The sequence below is a fragment of the Chlamydotis macqueenii genome, chromosome 5, assembly GCF_036417535.1.
Source record: "Chlamydotis macqueenii isolate bChlMac1 chromosome 5, bChlMac1.mat, whole genome shotgun sequence".
NCBI classification, from domain to species: Eukaryota; Metazoa; Chordata; class Aves; order Otidiformes; family Otididae; genus Chlamydotis; species Chlamydotis macqueenii.
The window spans coordinates 18,366,210-18,392,022 of NC_141560.1; the positions used below are offsets into that span (position 1 = coordinate 18,366,210).

Genomic DNA, 25,813 nt, shown 5'->3' on the forward strand with positions numbered 1-25,813 from the left:
GTTGATTTTGTTAGGTTGGGTTTTTTTCTGTATTTTGGGACTTTTTAGGCACTACAGTTAAGGATAACTTTTCTCTTGTTACCATGACAAGAAAAAAAAATGACTTCACCTAAATTTCACAAATATAATATTGTACGAGGATATAACTGTTTCTAATTTTGAAGTAAATTAAATTAGTTATTTGGAAAGTACAGGTTCAGAACATAACATTGCCTTAGGTGCTTGAATGTTTTCTTAGTTTGTCTTATAACTCCCTAAATAATACTGCTTGGAATTAAGTTTTTCACGATGTATGTCTTCCTGTAAATGTAAAGAGATTATATTATGCTTTAGATATCTTACCTGCATGTCTTAAGTATTTTGCACCAACCCATGAACTTCTGGAACTGTGTTGAAATAGGTGGCATATCTCTGTAGTGAGAGCCTCCTAAAGCTTTCAACTAACTCAAAAAAGTGTTACAGCACATCTATTATGCTTTGTAGAAGTTAATTATCATTATCTTAATTCTCCTAATGTTTAGTAAACGAAGAGCCACTGTCTTTGTAGAGGCTGCGTGATCTGGAGAAATGGACGAAGTGATAGATGCTACTGATTAACGTAATCATTTTTTATCAATCTCAGAATGCACCCTGTTTAATGGAAAATACAGCAGAGTGAAAATTCCTTTTGCAAGCTCACATGGCAAGTCATGTCAAAACGAGGCCTCTTGACTTTTCATCCACCACACTCAGTTGGTGAGAATGCTGATACTATTTAACCCACTTTTGTGGAGCTTTAATCTGTAATGTCCACACATGGAGTATTTGATAAGCAGTGAGATGTGCAAGACATCAACCAGGGCCTGTCAGCTGAGGCATGTGCCCTGTGTACAGACCGTCACTTATTGGAGCAGCCAGTGGAGGCCTGGTAGAACACCTGGGGCATCTTCAGTAGTACCAGACCCCAGGTTACACCCGACTGAACCAAACTCATCGTGTCTATATGTGTGTCCTTGATAAAGTAAAAAATGTGTATCTGAAACAGTCAGAAAGCCTTAATCATTTTGGAGTGGCCAGTTTAACAAAGCTTAGAAGCCTGACTTTGAGAGAGTGCTGAAAAGGGTTCAGTTAAGAGGTCTCAACTTGTGAGTATCCAGTACAACTAGTGTCTCTAAAATATCTTGACCTCTTTGCAAGGGTTGCTGAAAGCAAAGTCCTGAGGGTGGTATATTTTGGCTTGAGGAGGAGGAGAAGGGGAAGAATTATTCAGAAGTCTTACTGTCATTGGCTGGTTCTGAGAGAGATCTTGAACTTTGAAAAGAAGACTGGGCAAGGAGAAAAGAGACCTGATCCTGCAAAATAATTAAGGGCATGTTTGCCAGAAATCCTGAGGTAACTTCACTGAGGACTTAGTGGCTGCTGAGTTCTGTTTTTCTCTTACAAGCTGTGTTAGGTTAATAGATGTAGAGTAAACTTGTGTTGGAATATCCAGGTTTAGTGTGGTTGAGAAACTTAATAGTTGCAGTTTACACTTGAAATAGAGGCTCAGATCTGATTTTGATTTGTTATGTGACTGTGAGTTTCCGAACCTTTTCGTCACTTCTCTTGCTGTTGTCTGTGGTTGAGAATAAAGTATACTCCCTATGTGGTGGAGCCAGAAGAATTAGTATTGCCTAATTTTCAAGGTTTGATAAATATTTCAAATTGTTCAAGTGCTTTCTACAGCTTCGAGGAGCCAAAAGTGGTAGCACACAAAGAAGAAAATATATCCTGTGCTGTACTGCGTTTCCTATACGGCGGCTTTATAGCATTGAGGGGGAACTCCCGGCATTTATAAATAAGAATGTTGGGAATTACTTGACATTGATGATCAGCTCTTCGGTTTGAGGGAATTAAAAGAGGCTATCACAAATTATATGCCCATTGCATTTCTAAGAGATTAAAAGTCTATATTGATTCATTCATTTTTCAAGTTCTCACGGTGCAGCTCTAAGCCAAGATTTAAACTTCCTTATCTGGCATTTGTTCATTTATTTATAGAGCAGTGTGTCAGATAGCACTTTTCTGTAATCTCTGCCACCTGAAGTTTCATTCTCCCCCTTTTTTTTTCTCCACCTGCCCATTCCCACAGTCCATGTATGAAATGTATCATAGTATTTGTTCATATTTCTTTAGGCAGAATAAATAATGTTCTAAGAACAAAATTAAAAGACTACTTCTATTGATTCACTTCTGTAAATAATTCTTAAGATCTTTCTTCCATTAGTGCATGGTTTAACCTGTGTTTCTGTAGACGATTATATCACAATACTTTGGAGGGGTGTGTGTTTTTTCATGAAAGATTTAAAATCTGTAGTTGGACTTCCTGGTATTCATTATTTTAGATCTTATGAGATTCTGGTGCTCACTAACCTTGTACTTAAGAAACTTTCTTTCATAAGTCATTATTAATTGAAGAGTTTCTGGAATGCTTCATGGTAGTTTATTGGGAGCAACGGATGAGTCTCAAGTTTTTAGTTGATGCATAGTACAGGTTGTTATGCTTTTGCTATTGACTTTAAGTGTCTCTCCTGGACCACTGAGTGTGTGACAAAAGAGCTATCTTTTTAGGAGATTTTACTTCTCAGATTAAAAGTAAACTCCATGAGCAGCTGGTATCCTGTGACAAAATGCAACTATTGTGTATGCAACTGAGTTGTTCTATAATCTGTTCTGTTCTCTCTCACTGGCTGTGAAGGAAGGGAGAAGAAGAACTGCTACCTCCGCCATGAAAAAAAGATGAGCTCTAAAGAGCCCTTTTCGTGTCAGGCTGTGTATTAACTACAGTGGCACTTTGCAGTACTCTCATCTCAGATCAACTCCATAGCCGTACCTTAGTTACAGAAAAGTGACTAGAAATTTGTACAAGACTGTGCGGCTTGTGCGTATGCTTTTTGACAGGCTGGGTGACTTTATTCAAAATTACCACTGTGTCTTATTTAAGATAGTTGGTGTCAAGGTAGGATATTTAAAGTTATTAAAGGTCACTGACATTTAAGGTGAATTTTTCAGTTATAACTAGTGGCTTCTGCAGATAAGAATGTGTTGATTCTTAAGAATTCTGGCTTTATTAGGAGAGATTTTTGATGTCTTTTTAAAAAAAAAAAATGTAGTCATGGAAGATGCCCGATTCTATGATTTTGCTTTCCTTGGTAGGTAAATAACTTTTGCCCATTCTGTGGTAAAACCAAAAATAGAGAATGAGTCACCTTTGGCACTTAGGCTTATAAACTGTATTCCTTCCTCCTTCTTCATTAAGGTTAGCTTTTTCATAATCTTTATATAAATGCTTACACTGATGGGCTTTTCTGAGAAATGGAGGTTAGTTTACTTGTGATTTAATTGTCTAAGATCTGTCATTTTAAGTAACTACATCAGGATCTCACTAAACTGTTGATCGTGATGGATAGTAAACCCACAATACCAGCATTTCCAGTCTACAGAATTAACTGCTGTGGAAACCTATTCAGCTACAGGTTTTATGATTCGCTATACATAAGATACGAAAGAGGTATATAACATTTTTTTCCAATTTCAGCCCCTCCTAATATGCTCTTACTGCTTGAGGTCCAGCCTGTTGTAGTCTTGAGATGTCATAGCCACCAAGAAACCTTGCTGAAACATGGAGTTCGCCAATTTTTGAGAGTGGGGGTGGGACAGGTAAGTGGTGTTTCTTACTTTATATGACGCTCTTTTGCAATTTTAAAAATATATACTAGTGTTCACACTGGAGGCCGCCAGTTCTTGCCCTTTGTATTATTAACTAGTTCTTAAAAACCAAAAACTTGCAAAACTGCGCCATAGAGTGAGCAAACACTATTTCCTCCCATTCTCTTCCCCCTTTCTCATTGGCGTGTTCTTTTTGCCAGCAAGATCCTGCGGTGTTTTTATCTTCCAGAACACAGAATATTGTTAGTACTTTCAAGTATATACATTTAGACTTCAGTGTCTTTTGTTTTCAGGAAAGTCCAGAGTTGGAAGGGGAAAATTTGATACACGTTAAAATAATTTATGTGCCTAGTAGAGCAGTGATCACATGGCAGTACTGTACTGGTAAATCAGCTTTTTTAAATACAGAAATCTTATTACTGATCATCCCTATCCCTCTTTTCAGTAACTAAAATGTTGTAGGCATTTAGGTGTATCTGTACATTTTACTGGATTTATATATAACAGTAGGCTGTTTTTAATTTTGAAAGTGGTTTTACAAATAATTACTTAGTACGTAAATACTTAATAGAACCCTGTGGATGTTACTGTAATTATCTGTAGTTGTTTTAGAGGAAGAATTGTGTCAGTGGATTTTGGTAGTTTTGCATAAGTGTATTAGGGTTGGAATGTTTCCTGCAGGTTTGCTGTTTTGCAGTAGTTGGCTCAGGAATAACTATGGAGATTTACTTTCAGCAAAATTTACCTTGCAGTAGAAGGATGCCATTTTGTGGGGGAAGTGACTTAGTGAAAGAAGCTTGCAAGTGGTGCGTGCTAATGATTTTTGATATTAACTTTGTCATTTTAGAAAATTATTTTAAATGTGTACGGAAACTCCAAATGTAATCAGGTGGATCCCGTTGCTATTTCAGCATCTTGTCTCAAGTGGAAATAGCTTATTGATAGCAAATGAAGGCATGTGTGGGAAGGCAGTCTGAGATAAAGGAGATTGAAACACTTTAAACTATGACATCTTCTGTGTGGTAGCAGCAGCAAATGTATATTTGAAGCTATAATTCTCTTTGCTGGTAACATTTTATGAAACTTTCACTTTCTCAGCTGAAATACTATTTCTGCCTAAAATTAATAAGGAGGTAGAAAAACAGGATAGAAAGTACACTCCTTTTCCAGCTTAGGTGGTGTTGAGTTTCTTGGAATTTTTTTGAGAAAGGGATGTTTTTCATCATTTGTCTGTAATCGCAGACATGAAGTATCTGATAGCTGGAAGTTAATTATATTTGAGAGGCCTGCTTTTGAAGAATGCTTTAAGTGCCTTTTGGGAGGAGAAGGATGACTACTTTGAAAGTTGAATCACAAATGCAAATAGTGTCTTTTTTTGTGATCGTACTTCGTCTATGGGTTTTCTTGTTTTTAAAGTCATAAATGATTGAGTGAGTAGATGGCCTGGCTTAATAGCTTCATGAACTTTGAAAGGTATTAAATCCTAGGTGTATCTACTTGGATCTTGCAAAAGCATAAATGAACATACTTAGTGTTTGGTATATGCGTAGTTTAAGTAGTGTGCATTTAGTAAGTTCTGTGCATAGAGAAAATAGCTAGATTCTACAATTATCCCTTAAACTATCATTTGCAGTTCTGTTTTCTTGGAAAACAGTTGTGACCTTCACAGCTTCTAAGATACTCTAAAATGGATTTTGATACTTGTCTGCACGAAGAGGCAGAAGAATTACGCATTTGCATTCTGTTCACAGACATATTTTGGGGAGTTTTTGCAAGGTGGGAAAAAACCAGAAAACATATAAGCTTGTATAATTCTAGCATTTGGTGTCAGTGCTTTGTGACTTCTTAAATATGTGAATGCTACTCTCAGTAATTTTACAGCTTGAGAGAGAGAATCTTGTATTTAGAATGTTCATTGCAGTCAGAATTTTTCTATAAATGTGAAAGAGTTGAGGTTTTTCCCATCAATAATAACCTACCTTTCCTTAAGCATGTGGAATGAGAGAGTGCCTAAACACATTTCAGGGCTGAGGCATAACTGCAAAGTTAGATATAAGTTGTTTTATTTTCTTGGAATAACTGCCATTTACTGCATGTTATCCATGTAAGCGTGGGATCTTTCTAATCACTCGGATCCGTCTTAATTCGTCTGATTTTAAGTAGGTCACAGTTGTTCTGAGGCCTAGACATTTCAGATAATCCTATTAATTTAAAAATAAAATGTACTTAATGGAGTTTGGGAAAGAAGATGGTGTGGGAAATGCTTCAATATTTTATTTTATACAGAATTGTCAAATACTGTATTATAGTAAATATGTGGAGGGTTGAAAAATGGTTACATACTGAATTTTGACAAACTCATCCTGAAACATCAAGTGTCAGCACTGGAGTCCACATGACTTCCCAATGTTAGAAAATCCCCTCTACAAGTCCCAAATGTTTGCAAGCTCAGTAAGAGGTTGAGTGGGTTGGCCGCTGCCACGGATGGCCACATCTTGAACTGGGCTGGGATGTGGCAGGATCTGGTCAGAGAGAGCTGAGCAGGGGTCCTCCCTAGCGAGGCCCTGCCTGCCATGTGCTGCTGTGTAGTGCTGGAGGCACAGCTTCCCCAGCCACCTCTGTCTCTGGGGCTCTGCAGTGGGTCATAAATGAGACCCAAGTATCACCAGCAGTGCAGGATCTCCTCCTCCCCTTCCACAATTTTACTTTAAAAAATATATATATATATATATATTGAGTAATATTCTGTATCTTTTTTTATGCAGAAGCACACTGTTCATGGCTCTGACATATTTAACTGCTGAAATTGCCATTATTTTTTTCCCCAATTATAATTCTGAGGTGTTTCTGTGGTATTGACTTGCTCTGACTGCCAGCTATTATGAAGGAGGTAAAAAGTTCATTTCATGGTGAGAATGGAAATAGGGGTTACACTTTCCAGTTGGGGATCAGCAAACACCATCTTCATAGTTTTGATAGATTAGATTAGTTTTACATCTTGATCAAAATAGCAAAAAGATAAATGAAACTACTTAGCCTTTTCTTAATTGCACTAGTAATAATGGAAAATAACTTTCATGTTCTTCAAAAGAACTGGGTTTTATGTTTTATTTTTTGTGTGGTTTTTTTTTTTTTTTAATTTCAGTAAATGAGTATGTTAGTATCTCTACTGTGGGTTAGTTATGTTACCTGTAGTGTCTAATGAGTTAAATATTAGAACAGAAAACTTGCCAAGCCATATAACAGGCTGGCTGGATAGCAAGTAGACAAACGTCATTGTATTCTTTCATTGCAGCTTAAGTTATGTTTCTTGAGATCTAAGACATTAGTGGTAATTTTGAACATGTTTGACTGTTGAAATCTGAAAGTCAAACTTTACATTTCCAGTGCTTGATCCTCCAGAGTGAATTTCAGTAAACTTCAGATGAGGCTATCCTATCTCTTTTTGGGTTGATTTTGAAGCAGTCACTGAAACAGCACCTGAAATTGCGTCCAGCAGTGATTCTTTGTTCATTATCACTGGACTGTTGCATCAGGTTAGAAACACAGGACAGCATCAAACAAGAGGAAATGTGACGTATCCTAAATATAGGGTTTAACTTATAGTGTGGTGAAATGCCTTGTAGGTTGGTATCTCATGCCAGCCTATGTATCTACATTGCGCAGTGCCACATGGAGATCCTCGGCTGGGTTGTTACAGCATTACAGCTGCATTAGCATGGTGTGCTTTCAGAACGGAGGTGCTCATTTTCTCAGCAACCTGGCTGAGGTTCCCTAGATAATCTGCAGTATAAGGAAATTTGTGTGGATGTATCTGAAGTACTTCCATAGTTCTGCTTTATGCTGTGTAAACATAAGCAAGGCAACTTGGGCTTCTGCCACTGTGGTTTTGGGATGGAGGGCTATTGCACGTGGTGTTAGTGACTTCACAAGAAACAACACTCTGGCAGCTTTTTGAAAAAATCTATTTGTATCTGATGTACAGGTATCTTTTTCAAGCAAGTACTGTCTTATTACTGTATAATATTGGGGAAAGGATGGTGGAAGGTTTATTTCTGTTTTAATGATCTTCTAATTGTTAGAATCATAGAATGGTTAGAGTTGGAAGGGACCTTTAAAGGTCATCTAGTCCAACCCCCCTGCAAGGACCAGGGACGTCCCCAACTAGATCAGGTTGCTCAGAGCCTCATCCAACCTGGCCTTGAATGTTTCCAGGGATGGGGCATCCACCACCTCTCTGGGCAATCTGTTCCACTGTTCTACAACTTGCATTGTAAAAAATTTTTTCCTACTATCCGATCTAAATCTGCCTCCCTCTATTTTAAAACCATTACCCCTCGTCCTATCGCAACAGGCCCTGCTGAACAGCCTCTCCCCATCTTTCTTGTAGGCCCCCTTGAGGTACTGGAAGCCTCCTCTTCTCCAGGCTGAACAGCCCCAACTCTCTCAGCCTGTCCTCATAGGAAAGGTGCTCCCAGCCCTCTTATCATCTCTGTGGCCCTCCTCTGGACCTTCTCCAACTGGTCCATGTCCTTCTTATGTTGAGGGCTCCAGCACTGGACACAGTACTCTAGGTGGGGTCTCACCAGGGCAGAGTAGAGGGGCAGAATCACCTCCCTCGACCTGCTGGCCACGCTTCTCTTGATGCAGCCCAGGATGCGGTTGGCCTTCTGGGCCGCAAGAGCGCATTGCCAGCTCACGTTGAGCTTCTCATCCACCAGCACTTCCAAGTCCTTCTCCTCAGGGCTGCTCTCCATCCATTCTCTGCCCAGCCTGTATTTGTGCCTGGGATTGCCACGACCCAGGTGCAGGACCTTGCACTTGGTCTGGTTGAACCTCATGAGGTTGGCACGGGCCCACCTCTCCAGCCTGTCAAGGTCCCTCTGGATGGCATCGCTCCCCTCCAGCGTGTCGACGGCACCACACAGCTTGGTGTCATTGGCGAACTTGCTGAGAGTGCACCCTAACCCACTGTCCATGTCGCCGACAGTTAGGACTGTAAAGGTTATGGGAAGCTAAGTATTGCTGCTTCTTTCAGTCTAAATACATATGTTTGTGATGTTTTTGGCTGCTGTTTGTAGTTTTGCTAAGGTACAGCAGCATGAAAAGTAACAGAATGGTTTTTGACTGCTGCCAGCCAGAATGCCCAATAAATGCTCTATGTAATAGGAACAGCTGTTTTGATTTGGTTTCTAGAATTCACTCTTTTCACAACATTGGGGGGAAAGAATCTCACCTCGTTCCTGCTGTTAGGCAGGTCTCCCTTCATCATGTCTTTGCTTCAGTTCTGCTGCAAAGATCTCATACCATTCCAAAGATACATGTGTGTGCAGGACTGAGTGGGAGATCATGTTTATGAAAATAGGTAAACATTGAAGCAGGGATATTGTACCATAGTTTAGGGGGATAGGCATATGACAAGGGGGAAGGAAGTCAGAGAAGTCATAATAAAAAATATGAGAATGGCAGTAGAAAATAGAAAAAAGGACAGCCAAAAGGCAATACACGATACATCATAACTGAGAACGAAGTGTTGGATGGTGGAGTGGTGTTGAACATGATAAAAGCTCAAAAACAAGATTCATATTAATTTGTTTGAAAACTGAATTAGAAAGTTGATGCTGCTATGATTAAATACAGCACACAAACATATGTTCTTTTAATTGCAGGAAGCATAGTTTAGAATAACTTTGTATAATACTTGAATGCCTTTTGTTATTGTCAAATAAACAAATGGTTTTGTTTTGTCTATGTAGGAAGATGAAAAATTTCTGACAGACTTGTTTGCACAACTAACAGATGAAGCCACAGATGAGGAGAAAAGACAGGAATTGGTAAGAAATCTGTAAAATGTATGTGAAAGGGACAGTTAGTACAAAGTGATACATGCATCTTTTTAATTACTAACTAGTATATTATTCCTGTTTTCCAGGTAAATTTTCTGAAAGAGTTTTGTGCATTCTCTCAAACACTGCAACCTCAAAACAGAGACGCATTTTTCAAAACCTTGTCAAATATGGGCATACTGCCAGCACTAGAAGTCATATTGGTAAGTCATCTCAGTTTTATTTGTAATTACAATTTTGGTTATCTCCAGAGCGGTTTTTAAAAAAAGTAAGTATGCCAAACTTGAGTCACATGGTTTTCTGAAGTGTTTGCTTCGTTTGTCTTGTCTTACCTTGAGATTCAGAACATAAAAAAATAGTATTTTAAAAGTAGTTACAATATTACATTGATAAGTGCCCTGGCATTCTTACTTTTTTTTTTTTTCCCCCTCATTCACTTTCCTATCTTTACATGCTTCTTGGTGTACAATTAAGTAAGAAAATAGGGAAATAGAACAAAGGGCAGAAAAACTATAAAATTTGTTTTGCCCAACAGTAGTCAAATGTGCAAAAAAGCAGTTAAAGTCCATTCAGTTTTAGAATACAGTTCTAGTAATAGGTATGACTTGTAAGTAGGAATTAAAAGCTATGTGCTTTCTGGTTTTCATTCTACTTTAAGCCTTTTCTTTTAAGGAAACGTGAATGATTTTTTGACTTTTCCAGGGTATGGATGATGCACAAGTGCGAAGTGCAGCCACTGATATATTCTCATATTTGGTTGAATACAACCCATCCATGGTACGAGAGTTTGTCATGCAGGAAGCGCAGCAGAATGATGATGTAAGTAGAGGGTCTCCAGAAATGCGTGTATTGTTTTTTTGAAATTACTTTTATATTTACAATTCTACTAATGATATGAGCCCTAGTTCTGAAGTAGTGTGGAATATGGTAATGATGGTTACAGGACACTGAACTACCATGTTTTTAAAAGTTCTGTTAGGTGAGATGAGTGTTTGCCTCTTTACATGTTCTGGTTCTGTTGCGTGTAAAGGAAAACAGGTTACTAAAAACCACCATTCTGGTTAACATTAGCTGTCATACAAGCAAAACAAAATGGCTTTGAATGATGGCCTACTTAAAATGCAAAATATAAATTTGTCTTTATCTTAGCATGTACATGTATTTTTAATTTACTTATAAGAAACCTGTGTTCAGTTTACTGTCATACATATTGAAAGTGCAATTCTGGTCTTAAGTGTTTAAAAACACTTTTTGACAGAGATTTACATTTCCCAGAGATCCTCTGCAGCTGATTAATACAAAATGTTAGCACGTAACTAGTAGAAATGGAGGTATTTCAAAGTGGTATTCAGTGGAGGAAAAAACATCATGCTGCCTTTTGCATAGAGGAGATGTTTAATATTTTTTTCTTGTATATGCTGCAAACATGCCAGAGAATAGGAACCTGCTGGTGCTGCTACTTCTGTACTGGAAGAAAGGGGCAGCTAGGACAGGGAATATCACTGGTGGTTCTGGCCCCTTGCATCGATCGCTGTCCTGTTTTATAGGGGGTGGTGGTAACCAAGCAACTTTAGTGTAGGGATTCCTAAATGTAAATATTATTTTCTACTTTTATATGTTATTCTTGGTTTCTACAAACACGTGTGGGTTATTTTTAGGTGAAAATTCAATAGCATGATAAAGTTTACTCTTGTGTGTTTATGGAAATAAAACTTGTTGTGTGTTTTCTAAAGGAGAATATAAATTAAAACTTCTGTACTCTGAAAATGCTTTCAGAAATCAGTTGAATATTGAGACTCTTAAGTACCTGCCTCTGAACTTTTTATCTTTTGACATTTCAGTTCAACTAAATTCTAAATTAGATTATTAATTTCAGAACCACTTTTAGTTGCTTTGAAAGATTCTTCTCCACTGTTTGCCTCTTACTGTTGAACCGCTGACCAGAATGTGTCACTGGCATGTAGAGTTAATTTGTTTCTATTAAGTGTGGAGTATTTTTGTTTGGTGGTTGTCTACATTTTACAGAATTTTGATAGACCACTATTTTTAACCAGGCAGTAACCGTTTTAGAAGATAAATTCAGATTTTGGGCAATGGAGGAGCATTAGAATTGATTCTTGCTTTTTTTTTTTTTTTCCCCCCTCCTTGTTAGGATATATTACTCATTAACCTCATTATAGAACACATGATTTGTGACACAGATCCAGAACTTGGAGGGGCAGTGCTACTTATGGGTTTGCTTCGTACTTTAGTTGATCCAGAGAATATGCTTGCCACTGCCAATGTAAGTAAATACCTTCAAATGAAGTTCCACTTGTTTGATTTTTTTGTGTTTTGGTGGGGGCTTTTTTGGGGTGGTTTTTTTGTTTTTGTTTTTTTTTGGTTTTTTTCAGATTATTTGGTGGTATGTGTTACATGTGTAATTTTTTTTTTTCTTTAGAAAACAGAAAAGACAGAATTCTTGGGTTTCTTCTACAAACATTGTATGCATGTTCTGACAGCCCCTTTATTGGCCAATACTACAGAGGACAAGCCTAGCAAAGGTAATGCCACTCTGGATGTTGGGCACATCAAGGCTGTTGAATGTCAATGTTTAAAACACAGTAACTGTCAAAGGATGTTTTCTGTCTGAAAGGGAATCTGAGACTATGATACATAGTTCAAAGTAAAATGTTGACTCATGATTTAGTAATTTGAATAATTTAAAAGTATAGAATTCAGCAGAGATAACTGATTTAAGAAGTGGACAGCATTTGCTGCAGCTTTTGCTTCAGCAAAAATTAAAATATTTGTGTAATTTTTAGTAACTCATGGGGCTGTTCAGTGACATAGACTTTTGAACAAGCATAAATGGTTTTTAAGGTCAGAGATTACTAGAAAGGATGCAAAATTGCCCCTGAGAAAGTGTATGTCATAATACTGTGCTGAATTTGAGGGTATTGGTTCTACATCAGACTAAGAAAGCAGAGACCAGTGATGAAGTAACTGTTCTTGCTGGCTACTAGCAGCAGTACTGTTTGTTTATTAATAGTATAACACATCCAAAATGGATGTAAAAGGAGGTACATAAATGATACATAAATGTTCTTTAAACATTTAATTTATTGTATATTTTTCCAAGAGATTATTTAAGTTAATATTTTTATCTCAACTGGCTTCTAGATAGATGGAGAGGGAGATTCTTACTGTTTCAAATGCCTGTGTTCTTTAATGGTCAACAATCTGGCAGTATGTTTAAAAACATAGCACTACGTTTAAAAAAATTATTTAATGTATTATTTGCTTACTTAAAAGCAAGATTTTAGTTATATTTTATATATGCTGATATTATTACATCCTACAAGTATTAAAAGAGCCCAAGATATTTCTTGTATAGTACTTTTGTTAAAAGGCATAATAGATTATGGTTTTGGTACAAACTTAGTCAAAGTACCGCATATAGGGCAATATTTTATGATATAGACATGGAGACATCATAATGAGAATTGGCTAAATAAGCCTGACCACTTGCATTAGTGTGAAGTTCTGTACTCTCTGAACATTCAAACACTGATTTAAGACCAAAAAAATGTATTTGTTTCTATAGTTTAAGAGAGTTCCCTGCCGTATCTGTATAAATAGAGAAGACTCAGTCCATAACAAGCTTTCAGTTTCTATTGAAAATAGAAAATATACTAATATATACAATCCAAGATGTTCCCTAAACTATGGGAAGGTAGAAGAACTTGGAATTGTTTACCAGACTGCAGTTGGATATTTGAAGTTAGCTTCTGAAGGCAATATCCTAGATATGTTTAATTATTTTGGTTTTGTTTTTATTATAGATGATTTTCAGACAGCCCAGCTCTTGGCATTAATACTAGAATTGCTAACTTTCTGCGTAGAACATCATACTTACCACATAAAGAACTACATCATTAACAAAGATATCCTGCGAAGGGTACTCGTTCTCATGGCCTCAAAGCACGCCTTCTTGGCATTGTGTAAGTTTGAAAGCTAATGAATTAGTATTTTGTGAATATGAAGTGTTACATATCTTCATTCTGCTGGAAGAAAACTGTTCACAGATCGCGACAATTTGTGACTGAATACAGAAATTCTACTCTTACACTCTGTGTTTCTCGTACTGATTTATAGATGTGTCAGCTAATATTAGTAAATAATTTTGCATTTATAGGTGTCTCTTTTCTAAAAGGCAGAAGGATTATTTTTCTTAATCTCAGTGTAGAGGTGAAATGAAAAGATAGTATCTCAATATTGTATCTCCTAAGAGAACCATTGTAAGTTTTTATTATTTTTCTCTTTAGTAGAAATTATCAGAGGTATTTAATTAGAGATACAGTTATCTGACTGCTTTAGACAGCACGGAAGTTCAGTGTGCTGCTCTTCAAACTCTGGTTGTTTCTTGACCACGCTCAGCACAATAATAGCACAGCAGTATGACGTAATTCTGGAGGCAAGTAAGAGATTTTTTTTCGCATAATTCCATTATGCACATGGAGTAAAACAAAGCCTAAAGTTGACTGAGCCGTACCATACAATAAGAATTACCTTTAACATTTGTAACTGAATCCTCAGTTTGCTTTTAGAACCCTTGAATAATCTTTTTTTCGTATACACCTAGTTGCTAACCAAAATGTGCCGCCTTATAGCAAGATGATACTCTACTTTCTGTTGATGCACGGACATTCACGTACTTGTGTGCTTCGGAGTTTCAGAAAGAGCTTTAAACTGGATGTAAATTAAGTCTTTGCTTTACTATGTGTGTGAAGAAAATATCATTGACCAATTTTAAAATGAGGTAGTTTGCATCCTACTCAAATAGGACTTAAATGTAAGTTTCATTACATTTAATTGAATAATAGGAATGATAAGCAAATTTCCTAGTTCTACTGAGAAAATATTTGACCTTTATCATAAGTAATTTAAAGAATTGAAAACACACCTTTATATTAGCAGTAATGTAGTTACAGTAGTATATTATTTCTTCAGTAAACAAGTGGTTTCTCTTGTACAATTATGATGGAGGATTTATTTATGATAAAACAGATAAGAAATCTTCAGCAGTGTAGTCAAAACTATTGAGAAGCAGAGAATAGCTGAATGTATTACCTGGTCCTAATTATGTAATGTTGTATAAAAACTGAGATTGCAGATTGCCCTAACTAATGCTGAGTAGTTTCTGGACTTTATTTTAAATTTAAAAATTCTTTTGACAACACCTCTGTTTCAGGTGCCCTTCGTTTCAAGAGAAAGATAATTGGACTAAAGGATGAATTCTACAACCGCTACATAATGAAAAGTTTTTTGTTTGAACCTGTGGTCAAAGCATTTCTAAATAATGGTTCCCGCTATAATCTGATGAACTCTGCCATAATAGAGATGTTTGAATTTATCAGAGTGGTGAGTGCTGTTATATGCTGAAGATAATTACTATATTCTTTAATCTTGTAGATCAAGAAAACTTTTTTTTGCTTGTACCCTAAATTATACTAACATAGTGATGTGAGCATATGATACTATATTTAAATGAACTTCCTTATGTATCAGTTACATATTTATACATGTTCTTTCTTTCATTCAAACAGTACCATGCCGTGAAAATTAATTTCACTTGATATTCAGTGTGCTCACAATCCCCAGATTTGCAAAGGCAGCCCTAATCAAGTTTCATCATGCAGATTGGACGGGCCTTTACAACAGGAATGTCATTTGAAACTACAAAAACATTAGACTTGGTCGTAATCTGTAATGTCAATTCAACAGAGTATGGAAACGTACACTGTGATGGTTTAGCCCGAATTACCACACAGTTTCTCGCTCTCCCTTCCCCTCCCTAGTGGGACTGGGGAGAGAATTGGGAAGGAAGGAGAACTTGTGGGTTGAGATGAAGACAACTTACTAAAATAACAAGGGAAAACTACAATAATAACAGAATATAAGGATATTAAAATATACAAAGTGAACAATATGTGTTTTCTCACCACCTGATGTCCCAGTGACCAATACAGCCTGTCCCAAGCAGCGATCACAGAAACAAAACCAAGCGGCAAGCAAAGGAGCAAAAGGGAGCCAGCAAGGTAGAGGGAACGATGCCAGCAAAACGAGGGAGAAAGATGGATGCCAGGAAGGCAATACCCACCATGGCCAGCCCCCACTTATATACTGAGCATGACGTTTATGGCATGGAATGCTCTCTTTGGCCGGTTTGGGTCAGTTATTCTGTCTGTCTTTCTCCCGGCTTCCTGCCTCTGCAAATCAGCGAGACTTGGAAAGCAGGACGGTGTCCTTGGTCTCATGAACAACAACTGGTATCATCAGGGTGTTTATCAACATTCTTCACACACGAAATCCAAAACACACCAGCTACTGAGAGGAAAATTAACTCCATCCCTGCCAAAACCAGGACATTATTTATGTTGCTTTGCTTGTCCTTAGTAGGTGGTAATTCAGGTGTTTATTCTGCAGTGTATTTCAGGGGCTGTGCAGTGCTACAAAAGCCAAACAACGCACAAGAGCAGTTTTCCTGCTGCAAGATGCAGACCTGTGCTAGTCCAAGCTGTCTATGTGGCTTTGGGCAGCCACAACACTAAAGTAACATAGCATATCAGTTGGGAGGTTTTTGTAAAAGACCTTGACCAGCATTATATGACCACAAAGGAAAAACTTGATGTTAGTTTCTGATAAAAAATATCTTCCTTCTTCTCATCCTAAACAAATGCATTGAATAATTAGTTTTACATAAGTAATTTATTTGCAGCGAGGAAAGAAACAATATGAATGCTAAGTCTGTATCTTGTAAACGTAAGGCTGATCACAACAGGTATCAGTTAATCTATCAATATAAAAATATTTCTAAGTTACAGTGGGAAAGACCTTTTAGAGTTGGTTTTGGTATAATTTTCTATCAGGGTTTTAGGTTTTATTCATGTGTTTTGAAGGAAATATTGCTAGAAAATTGCTGCTATTATACCGATTTTGCTAATCAAATATTTGAAGCTCTAGATTTTTAACCATACTTGCATGCAGAAAACTCATTTTTGTGTGAGCTAATTAATACGATGCTTCCTATGGAAAGTTCAAAAGTAATCTCTCAGTTACTTCTCATATTGTATTAAATAAATTCATTTGAATGAAAATAAGTCACTTTATGTTTGTTCCTATAGGAAGATATAAAATCATTAACAGCTCATGTAATTGAAAATTACTGGAAGGCACTGGAAGATGTAGATTATGTGCAGACATTCAAAGGACTGAAACTACGATTTGAGCAACAAAGGGAAAGACAAGATAACCCAAAACTTGACAGGTAAAATGCACTAAATGCTCTTATGCTTTAATTCTTGTTTGGGAATATTGGTGGGTTGTGTGATAGTAGGAAATGTAACTAACTTAGACTTCTGCTTGCATCTCAGGCATTGTTGCATTTACTTGATTAATAGTGTGATTTCCAGATGGGTTGTTTTCACCAACTAATGTTTCAGCTTTCAGCTAACATATTAGTTGCTGGACCTCCAGTAATAATTCAGAGATGTCTTAGCCTGAACTTATGTAACACTACTGTAATGAGGCTGGAAGCCTAGCAAGTGTCTGAAGTTTATTTGCTTGAATAACAGATTCCCACTGTTTGGTTTGAATGATTGTTCTAAGTTATTGTTCACATGTCAGATTTCCTTTTATTTTACTTAGTTGTGGGAGTAGATGTTTAGATAAGCTCTACAAAAATAACTGAGAAATAGAATATATTAAAAAAAATTCAGAGGATGCTTTGTTGTCACTGATTTTTACTCCATCAGCAAATCTGACAATTTGATAGAACACTGGAATGACTACTCCTGTTTGCCAGAGCAAAAGTTCCCTTTCTTAGTACACAGTTACTCAAGGTTAGAATGTATAAAAATAGGAAGTCTAGGACTTTTTACTCCATTTATTTTTGGCAAATGGCAATACTTTTATGTGTAGTTTCATTCAAACAAAATGGACTGCTTGTGTGAGTAGAAGAGTTGCTCTTAGGAACTGGTAGCAAGATCTGTTGTTGTTCTGTTGTTTTGCAATAGTTTGAAACCACTTTAAAAAATTAACCCAGATTAGTCAGACTAGGACATCTTGAAATTTCAGAGTTTTAAGTTATTTTATTTCCTGCCACAATATTTCTTAACCAGTATTAAAATTTGAGACTTGTACTATTAAAATGAGAGTATAATTGTAGATTTGTTTTAAAATGTTAAAGCACTTTTAAGAGTATGTGTGGGATTTGCAGTTTTGAGTACTAGTGTTTTACAGGTGAGATGTTATTTTTGCTTGTGTCAGCTAAGCTTATCACTTAAACAACTGTGAAATTCCAGCCTAGGCTCTAAATAGATTAAGCTCAGATTGTATTATTAACACTTTGATTCCAGTAATTCCAGTAACAGAGGCTTTATGAAAAACATTACATTTCAGACTTACATTGTGGACAGTGAATTTCAAACAAGTGCTACAGAAAATTTGTCAAGGGTTTCATGCTTTTATTGGAAATTGACTGTTAGACTCAACATCTAGCAATGAAAAGAGTGTTTTCAACCTCTCTGCCACCTCTCTCCTCCACACTGTTCTTCAGGGTGAACGTCACTGTCCCTCTCCTCCGAGGTCATAATACTGCTTCTGTGAGAAAAAAAACCAAAAAGGTGGAGCTGAGATAGACAGACACTTATAATAGATCAAATGGGGGGGGAGAAGTAGCACTTTGTATGCCCTGAAGAATGGAAAATACTGATATTGACAAAAAAATTGTAACAGGTGGATGCGGCAGAAAGATAGCTCTCTTTTTAATGTGTCTGCTTTAAATTGAAGTCATATTTAAGTTAGATTTTGAGTTGTGGGTTTTTTTTCTTTACCACACTGAACCCCAAATACTGTCCAATTATAAAGTATTTTCAGAAAAAAAAAAAAGTATATAGTTTCTAAACGTCTTTGTTTACAACTTTTTATTTACCAGTGCAAACTGTTAAACCAAGCCTGAATGCAACACTTTAGTGACATTTATTAAAATTACTTTTAATAGTGCTGTTTGTAAGATGCAGAATTTTGGACAGAGTAGTCTGTGCTATTAGCAGAGCTGTATTTTATTTGATGCTTTATAAAGAAATTTTTAACATTATATTTGCATTGAAAATACAAATATTCATGTTACTGAATTACTTGCTGGTGTTTTTATTGCTCTACAATATTGCTACAATTGCTCTCTGTAAGCTGTGAGGGTAAATGTCGAGTAGAAGTTTTATTATTAACATGAGTTGTTTTTTGAATCAAAAGTTTTAACACTTACTGTTCTGCAGCATGCGCTCCATTTTGAGAAACCATAGATACAGAAGGGATGCAAGAACCCTGGAGGATGAGGAGGAAATGTGGTTTAATACTGATGAAGATGATATGGAAGATGGCGAGGCAGTGGTGCCCCCTTCTGACAAAACTAAAAATGATGAAGATATTATGGACCCTATCAGTAAATTCATGGAAAGGAAAAAATGTAAGCGATGAGAAGAATAATGCAATGTGGCTTATGCAGAAGCCGTAACTGGTATTCTTTAGTCTTACTGCAATGAAGGATTTGCATGTATTTATTCTGAAGTTTTTAGATTTTGAAATTGTGACACCAAGTTGGTAGACGACTCTTTCAAAATAAGTTTTATTGTCTCTGAAAGCAGAACGATACAAAATATTGTTGATTTCTTAAACCATTTGAATGCCAATCTTAGTTGATAGTCCAGTTTTCCTGTGTTTTATTCAGATTTATAAGTCAAATTTTTGATGTAAATGTTCAGGTGGTATCATTGGTAGAATAAAAGTGTTCATTCCTGGCCAATGACAGCTGCTATGTGGTATAGTGGTATGGAAAAAAAAAATCTATGATGACTCACTTTACTAAGTTGTACATAAAGTATTAAGCCTTTTCACACACAGTAAAATTATTTGTAATGAAACATTTTGCTCAGTAATACTGCTTTACTTTTGGACTTTTTTTTTTTTTTTCTCCTCTTCAGTAAAAGAGAGTGAAGAAAAGGAAGTTCTTCTGAAAACTAACCTTTCAGGTCGTCAGAGCCCAAGTTTCAAGCTTTCCTTTTCCAGTGGTACAAAATCTAACCTTACCAGCCAGTCATCTGCAAGTAATCTGCCTGGGTCCCCAGGGTCTCCCGGATCCCCAGGGTCCCCTGGCTCTCCAGGATCCGTTTCTAAAAGCCCATCTCAGATGGCAGCTATTACAACTAAGGTAATTTTGAATTGATATAGGTCGATCTAGGAATTTGCTTTAGCATCTCTCAAGTTTGCGTGAATTCTGACATGTTAAGCAGTAATGGACTGTCTGATTTGTGTGTACTTTTTGTCTGTCCTTTCACGTTTTTAAGGAGATCTGTCATGTATATAAAAAGAAGAAATAAAAGCTCTTTTAATGCCCAGATTCTTAAAGTGTGAAGCATACAACCTAGCTACTGTTTGCAGCAATCTTTACTGTGAGATACAGACAACTTTTTACTTCTCTGTTAAATTGCACAGGGATGTTTGGCAGGTAGAAATATGGAAATACTTTGGAAACATTGCCAAATATTGCCAGATCCACAATGTCCCACCACCCTCACTGATAGTTCTCTGTGACCATTTTCAGTATTGTTCAGAGTGATATAACTGGCACATGTGAAAGAAATTGTATTATGGAGGGGTGGTTGCTGGAAGCCAGAATGTAAACAAATTTTAATATCCTAGTATGACTTTTTAACTGTTTGATATATATATATATTTTTGGGTTGGAACATACTGAAGAGTCAGTATAACTTAGTGAATATCCAAACCCAGTACTTTTAAACACACTTTATGATGCTGTTGGATTTTATTGGATTTTTGGATAAAACTCTATTTAAACCAAGTCAGGGAAATAAAGTGACTGCTGTTTTCTCAGCACTGGGGGAGAGAGAATGTAGTGTCGTTATAGCGTAGTTTGGATAATGAGAATTTACTTCCATAACAAGTGTTTCCATTTCTGACGGGTCAGGTATGTATGTCAGTTCTCAGGTAACCTCAGAATCACTCTGATTCATCCTTGCTTTCTAATGCCACCATAACTTCTAGTAAATGGGGTTTTAGGTTTTTTTTTCCTTTGTTATAGTCAAATGTGTTGTAAGAGTTTGTGTTTGGACTACCTTCTGTTGAAAACACCTGAATGAGAAGAGTTTGGCTGATGGGAAGAACTAAGTGACACTTCCTCTAAATCCTTCTGTGGAGGACGGGGAAGCAGATTTATTTCATTTATGAAAAAATACAATAGTTAATCAAGCACTTTCTAAAAGGGGTATAATTGGCTTGGAATTTAGTTCAGTCTCTTCTGTATTTCTGCTGAAGGTTTGTTCTCTCCCAGACAGTATAATTTCTTGAGTCTGAAATGGAGTCTTTACATATGGAGCATATTGCATCCAGTATTGGCTCCAAAATTTCAAGTCGTGGTGGCAAAAGAAAAATGTTTAGGTTACACTGAATATGCAATGCACTGAAAAACCATTTGTGGATGCAGGCATAGGCTACCTTCTGTCAGTGTAACGTACACTCTTTATAAATGTGCCAGAGTCGCAAACTAGAAAGTGTTGAAAACGGGTTTTTCAGAAATTATCTGATCCTGTTATTTTATGTGTAGAAGTCTCCATGTTACATTGTATGTGACTGTGCAGAATGTATGTAATTGTTTATCGAGTTGTATTTTGGCATACAGTTGGCTGAAAATTTCCGTTTTGCACGCCTGTCATTAGACACCTGAATAAGTAATATGATCTTCGAGTAAAGTACCAGTAGCTGCCACTGTAGTCAAATGCTGGTTAAGCTTCAGAAGTTGCAGTGTCGTTCATGCCACTTCTTCATGGGTCCAGAGCTGCCTCATCTTAAAATTTGTGGTTATTTGCAATACGAGGGAGTTTATAATATTACTGGCTATGCTTTAATCTTTGGTTGCCAAGTAGTTTAAATTTTGTAACCTGTATACTTAATTCAATTATATTATACAAAAAAAAATATTTTAAGTTCCTACACATTTAAACTAGCTTTTGTGAAGACAGACTGTGTTCTAAAAGCATCGCAATTCAAAAATTCAAATTGAAGGATATTCTGTATTTGTTTCTGAAGTGCTTCCAGGTTGCTCATTGATGCAGTCAGCTGTGCTTAGTAAAAAAAAAAATCTTTACAGATAGAGCTGTAGATTTTTTTATTTTCTTAAATTTCAACTGGAAATATTTCTATCCAGTTGGATAGGCAAAACCCCATTTTGCATTTCTTCATTTAAACATTTTTCAGAGAATGTCATTTTCATTTCATTTCATGAATGTCATTCATACTGAAGGATTTATTTTTGTTCTGTTTTATTTTATTCAAATCTTCGTGAATCAGTATGCTTATGGCAATACTCTGTGCAAACATCACTTTCCAATACACACATAAAGTATCCATGTGCAAACATTTTCTTAATTACAGTAACTTTGTCTTTGTAGGGAGGCCTTGTTGGGCTTGTAGATTATCCTGATGATGATGAAGAGGATGATGAAGATGAAGATAAGGAGGAAACTTTACCTTTGTCAAAGAAAGCAAAGCTTGAGTCATCATAATGGCAACTGCTGAAGAACATTATCAGTTGGGGGAAGGATATTTTTTCCAAAAACAAAACCACAACAAAGCAGCAATCTTTTGTGAATTACTGTGTATGACACAGATCAACCTATACAAATGGATTTCTGCCAATCAAGTGCCAATTCAAAGGAGCAGAAGAAGGAGAAATATTTCATTTAGGGGGAAAGACTTATGCCTTTGAGCTCTCCAGCTTGGACCACACATTGCCCTTTTCTCAGGGAAGGAAATGGAAAACAAACAAACAAAAGCCAACAGGGCAGGAGTTTTGTTAGTGGAACTCTGGATTGGCTGGTCAGTTGCTACAATCAGAATATGCTTTTTGGACCATGTATGAGACTTCTGAAGAAAAGGCGGTTTTTGCCATAATTCTTCACTAGTTAAGAATGCCAGCAGTTTCTTTGTATAAAAGAGACCTGCCTTTGAAATCGTACATTCTGAACATTTTAGTCAAGCTACAACAGGTTTTAAAAACCTCTATGGGGGAGGGCCGAATATAAAGTTTCCTCTTTTTTTTTTTTTTTTTTTTTTAATCTGTTCCCTTTGCCCTTTAAACTGCAGAATTTTTTTGGAGGTGGGGGATTTGTTTGTCCCTTCTTGATTAAAGATTGAGTGGAATTCTAGATGTGGTCACTTTTGTGTCATAATTTTTTTTCCCCCCTGAGTGTATGCTTAGTTGTTGAGTATATATTTGGGACCATTAAAATTTTTTGATGTAATATAATCTCACTCTTGTGCTGGTACCTGTTTCACCCTGTGTAATTTTGTTCTGCATCACAGTTCCTAATATGTTTAGGATTTTATGGAAGATGGTATAGTTTTTATTGGAAGAAAAAAATCTTAACCACAATGTGCATAAAAGCAATACTATTTTGTGACTAAATATTTTATATTAAATTTTACATCAGCAACTGTCTTCAGAAAAAAATTCAGGGAAATAGGATGGAATTAAAAAATTGAAACCTATAAATATGAAATTAGTATTCCAAAGAGACTTTGAAATTTCATAACTGAGAACAATGATGGTAGACTAATCATCAAAATGCAAGATGGATGATTTAGGAATACCAATATATTGACTCATTTGACTTAACAAAAATAAAAAAAAATAATTAAAGCTGAAGGAAAATGGCATTAGTGGTATTTTTTTAAAACCTCTGATTCCCTTTGGAATACCAGTTTTAGTTGAATCCAAGATGGTCATAGAATAAACTCTTTATAAGGCTACCATCGAACTCCATGTCATATCCTGCTTCCTTACTGCTTTTACAGAAGCTGGCTTTGCACAGCAGTGCTCCCTGTGAAGGGGAGTTTATTTGGTTCCTTTGCGAGCAAGAGACCCCTGTCTTACATGTATTTTTCAAGAGTTTATTTCCTTTTGGACAGTCAAAGCACTACTGTTGCAACAATCGTGAAGTTGCACATTAACGTATCACATACAAATGGAAGTAAGAGAAATGGAAGTCTGAGGCTGGATCATATGTCACCACACACAAGGGTAGATGAGCACTTTGTTTCTGTGAATTGTGGGCTGCATGGTAGATTCTGTGCTAACTACAGAAGTCAGAGCTTTTGTGCTTGGACTTGATGAATACGTATTAGTAACTTCAGATGTAAATAGGAGTTTGCATTAGTGAAAGATAATTAGCCGTCTTTTCCTCAAAAAGTTTATTTGAAATCACTTTCCAAGGTTGAGGTTTTACACTATGTTCGAAATGTCTGTGACAGGGTAGTTCTCAGCAATAAATTTTAAAGAGTGCAAGAGTTGAGCACTTGACCACTCCAAGACTAGATACAGTCTTCTGCTGCAGTACAGAGTCCCCATGCTGTCTCAACAACCTGTCTGAAACATGGTTTTTGCAGCTTTGGTGTCAGAGCAGACATTGTGATAAGGAAATCTGTAATTTTGCAGGTTTTCTTAATTAACCTGAATTTTAATCCTTCCCAATCTGTCAGACTTCCCTTGAGCATAAAGCTCTCAGAATTTATCCATATAGTCGTCTTCATATCCTTTAGGCTGCATCTCAGGAAGTCACTTATTCTGAGTTGGTTGAAGGAACGTATTTTTTGTTCAAATTTTTTGTATTGCTTTTTTTTTTTTTGGTGTGTGTTGCTTCAGCTATTGAGTGCTTGGTCTTGTGATGTTTGATGCTGCAGTCTTCTGAACTTTCAGATACTTTCATAATACCTGTAGGAATCTTGGATTTTGGACTTTCAGTACTTGAAGCATTATGTTTAACAGAGGAAATACTATCCTTAAGTTAACTGTGTTCTGTCAAAATAATAATGGAAGTAGGAATATTTTTGAACTTTTTATGAAGCTCTAAAGGCATGGTGAAATATTAAGCTGCACATCTTTTAATGCTATCTAACGTGTACTTAGATGGTTAGTTGTCTTCCCAGGCTTGTGGCCTGACAGGACATGTCTACACTTATATATTAATGGAAGTCTGAAGTAGTGAGGAGTTAGGTGAGTTGGGGACTGTGGTGGGTATGCTTTTGACCAGTAACTTTCACTTCTGTATTCATGGAAATCTTGAAATATAGTTCAGGAAGAAAAGGAAATAGTGGAATTGTGAGAAGTAATGGATATAAAGAAAAAAAAAGTGGGTATGAGTTAAGAGGTGGTAAAAAATGATGTTGCAAAACAGTGTTCCATTCTAGATCTTTTTCTGGGCTGATGTTACTATATCCTTAAGAATGGTTTACAGGGTATAAACTGTTACGTATCATATAGGCAAGATACAACGTGCTTGAATCGTCAGTACAGGCCCCTATATTCCTTCAACGGTTGAAAGACTTGATGCTGGTTACTCTGATGTACACTTCGCAGCTTTAAGCCTAGGTTTGCTGGGGACACCAGACAAAAGTATATAGAGTACCTGGTCTTCCAAGGAAGCACACCTTTACTCTAATCTAAGTAATTCCAGGTAATCTGGGATATTTCCAGATTTTCTTCCATTGTACGCAGAGAGTGGCTGTTTTCAGGTAACGGTGCATGTCACAGAAAACCAAATCTCCTATGTCATGAGGGTGAAAGGATCTGAAAGTATCTAACAGTAAGTTGCCTCTAAAATGAACCTATCTGTAATACACCTACTAGGTAAACGAGACCGCATCCTGTTCATCCATCTCTCGTAGCCCACCCAGGTGAGATGTCATGTTTTCACAGAATTAAGTGTCAGGTAGGCCCAATCCTTTTAACATACTAAGGATAAAACTGTTCGTACTGGGCTTGGCTATGTTTTTGCATATCTGCAAGTTTCAGAAACTGTTTAATTAGATAACTGATAAGGGTCTGTTTTCATACTGCTGCTGTGGCTGCATTAGGGAATCAGCTGCCTGTCAGCCCAGCACAGGTTACTTGGTTACCTTACTAAATTACATTTCCTAGCATCTGTGGAGTGGGCACAGAAGTTCATCCTTACCTTTATCATAGAATCATAGAATGGTTAGGGTTGGAAAGGACCTTCAAAGGTCATCTAGTCCAATGCTCCCGTAAGGAGCAGGGAACCATTTTGAATCATTTTACAGCTGCAGAGGCATCCTGGAGCAATGCTGTCTGTGCTACAGTAGTACTGCAGTTCCCTTGCCTCGAGGATATTCAGACCCGTTCCAGGTATGTTGTGAAAGTAAGAGAC

The 25,813-nt window shown here is 36.7% G+C and overlaps 1 protein-coding gene across 1 annotated transcript in view; it reads left to right on the plus strand.

The window, feature by feature from the left end:
• Positions 1-23,407, plus strand: part of PPP4R3A (protein phosphatase 4 regulatory subunit 3A) — a 47,363-nt gene extending 23,956 nt beyond the window's left edge. Inside the window, exons 5-15 of the mRNA XM_086748193.1 lie at positions 9,444-9,521; positions 9,620-9,736; positions 10,236-10,352; positions 11,686-11,817; positions 11,974-12,076; positions 13,358-13,516; positions 14,767-14,936; positions 16,700-16,842; positions 18,851-19,041; positions 19,556-19,782; positions 22,040-23,407. Coding sequence (XP_086604319.1) covers positions 9,444-9,521; positions 9,620-9,736; positions 10,236-10,352; positions 11,686-11,817; positions 11,974-12,076; positions 13,358-13,516; positions 14,767-14,936; positions 16,700-16,842; positions 18,851-19,041; positions 19,556-19,782; positions 22,040-22,153 — 1,551 coding nt within the window. The 3' untranslated portion in view covers positions 22,154-23,407. The remainder of the gene's footprint in view (positions 1-9,443; positions 9,522-9,619; positions 9,737-10,235; positions 10,353-11,685; positions 11,818-11,973; positions 12,077-13,357; positions 13,517-14,766; positions 14,937-16,699; positions 16,843-18,850; positions 19,042-19,555; positions 19,783-22,039) is intronic.
• The last annotated feature ends 2,406 nt before the right edge of the window (positions 23,408-25,813 follow it).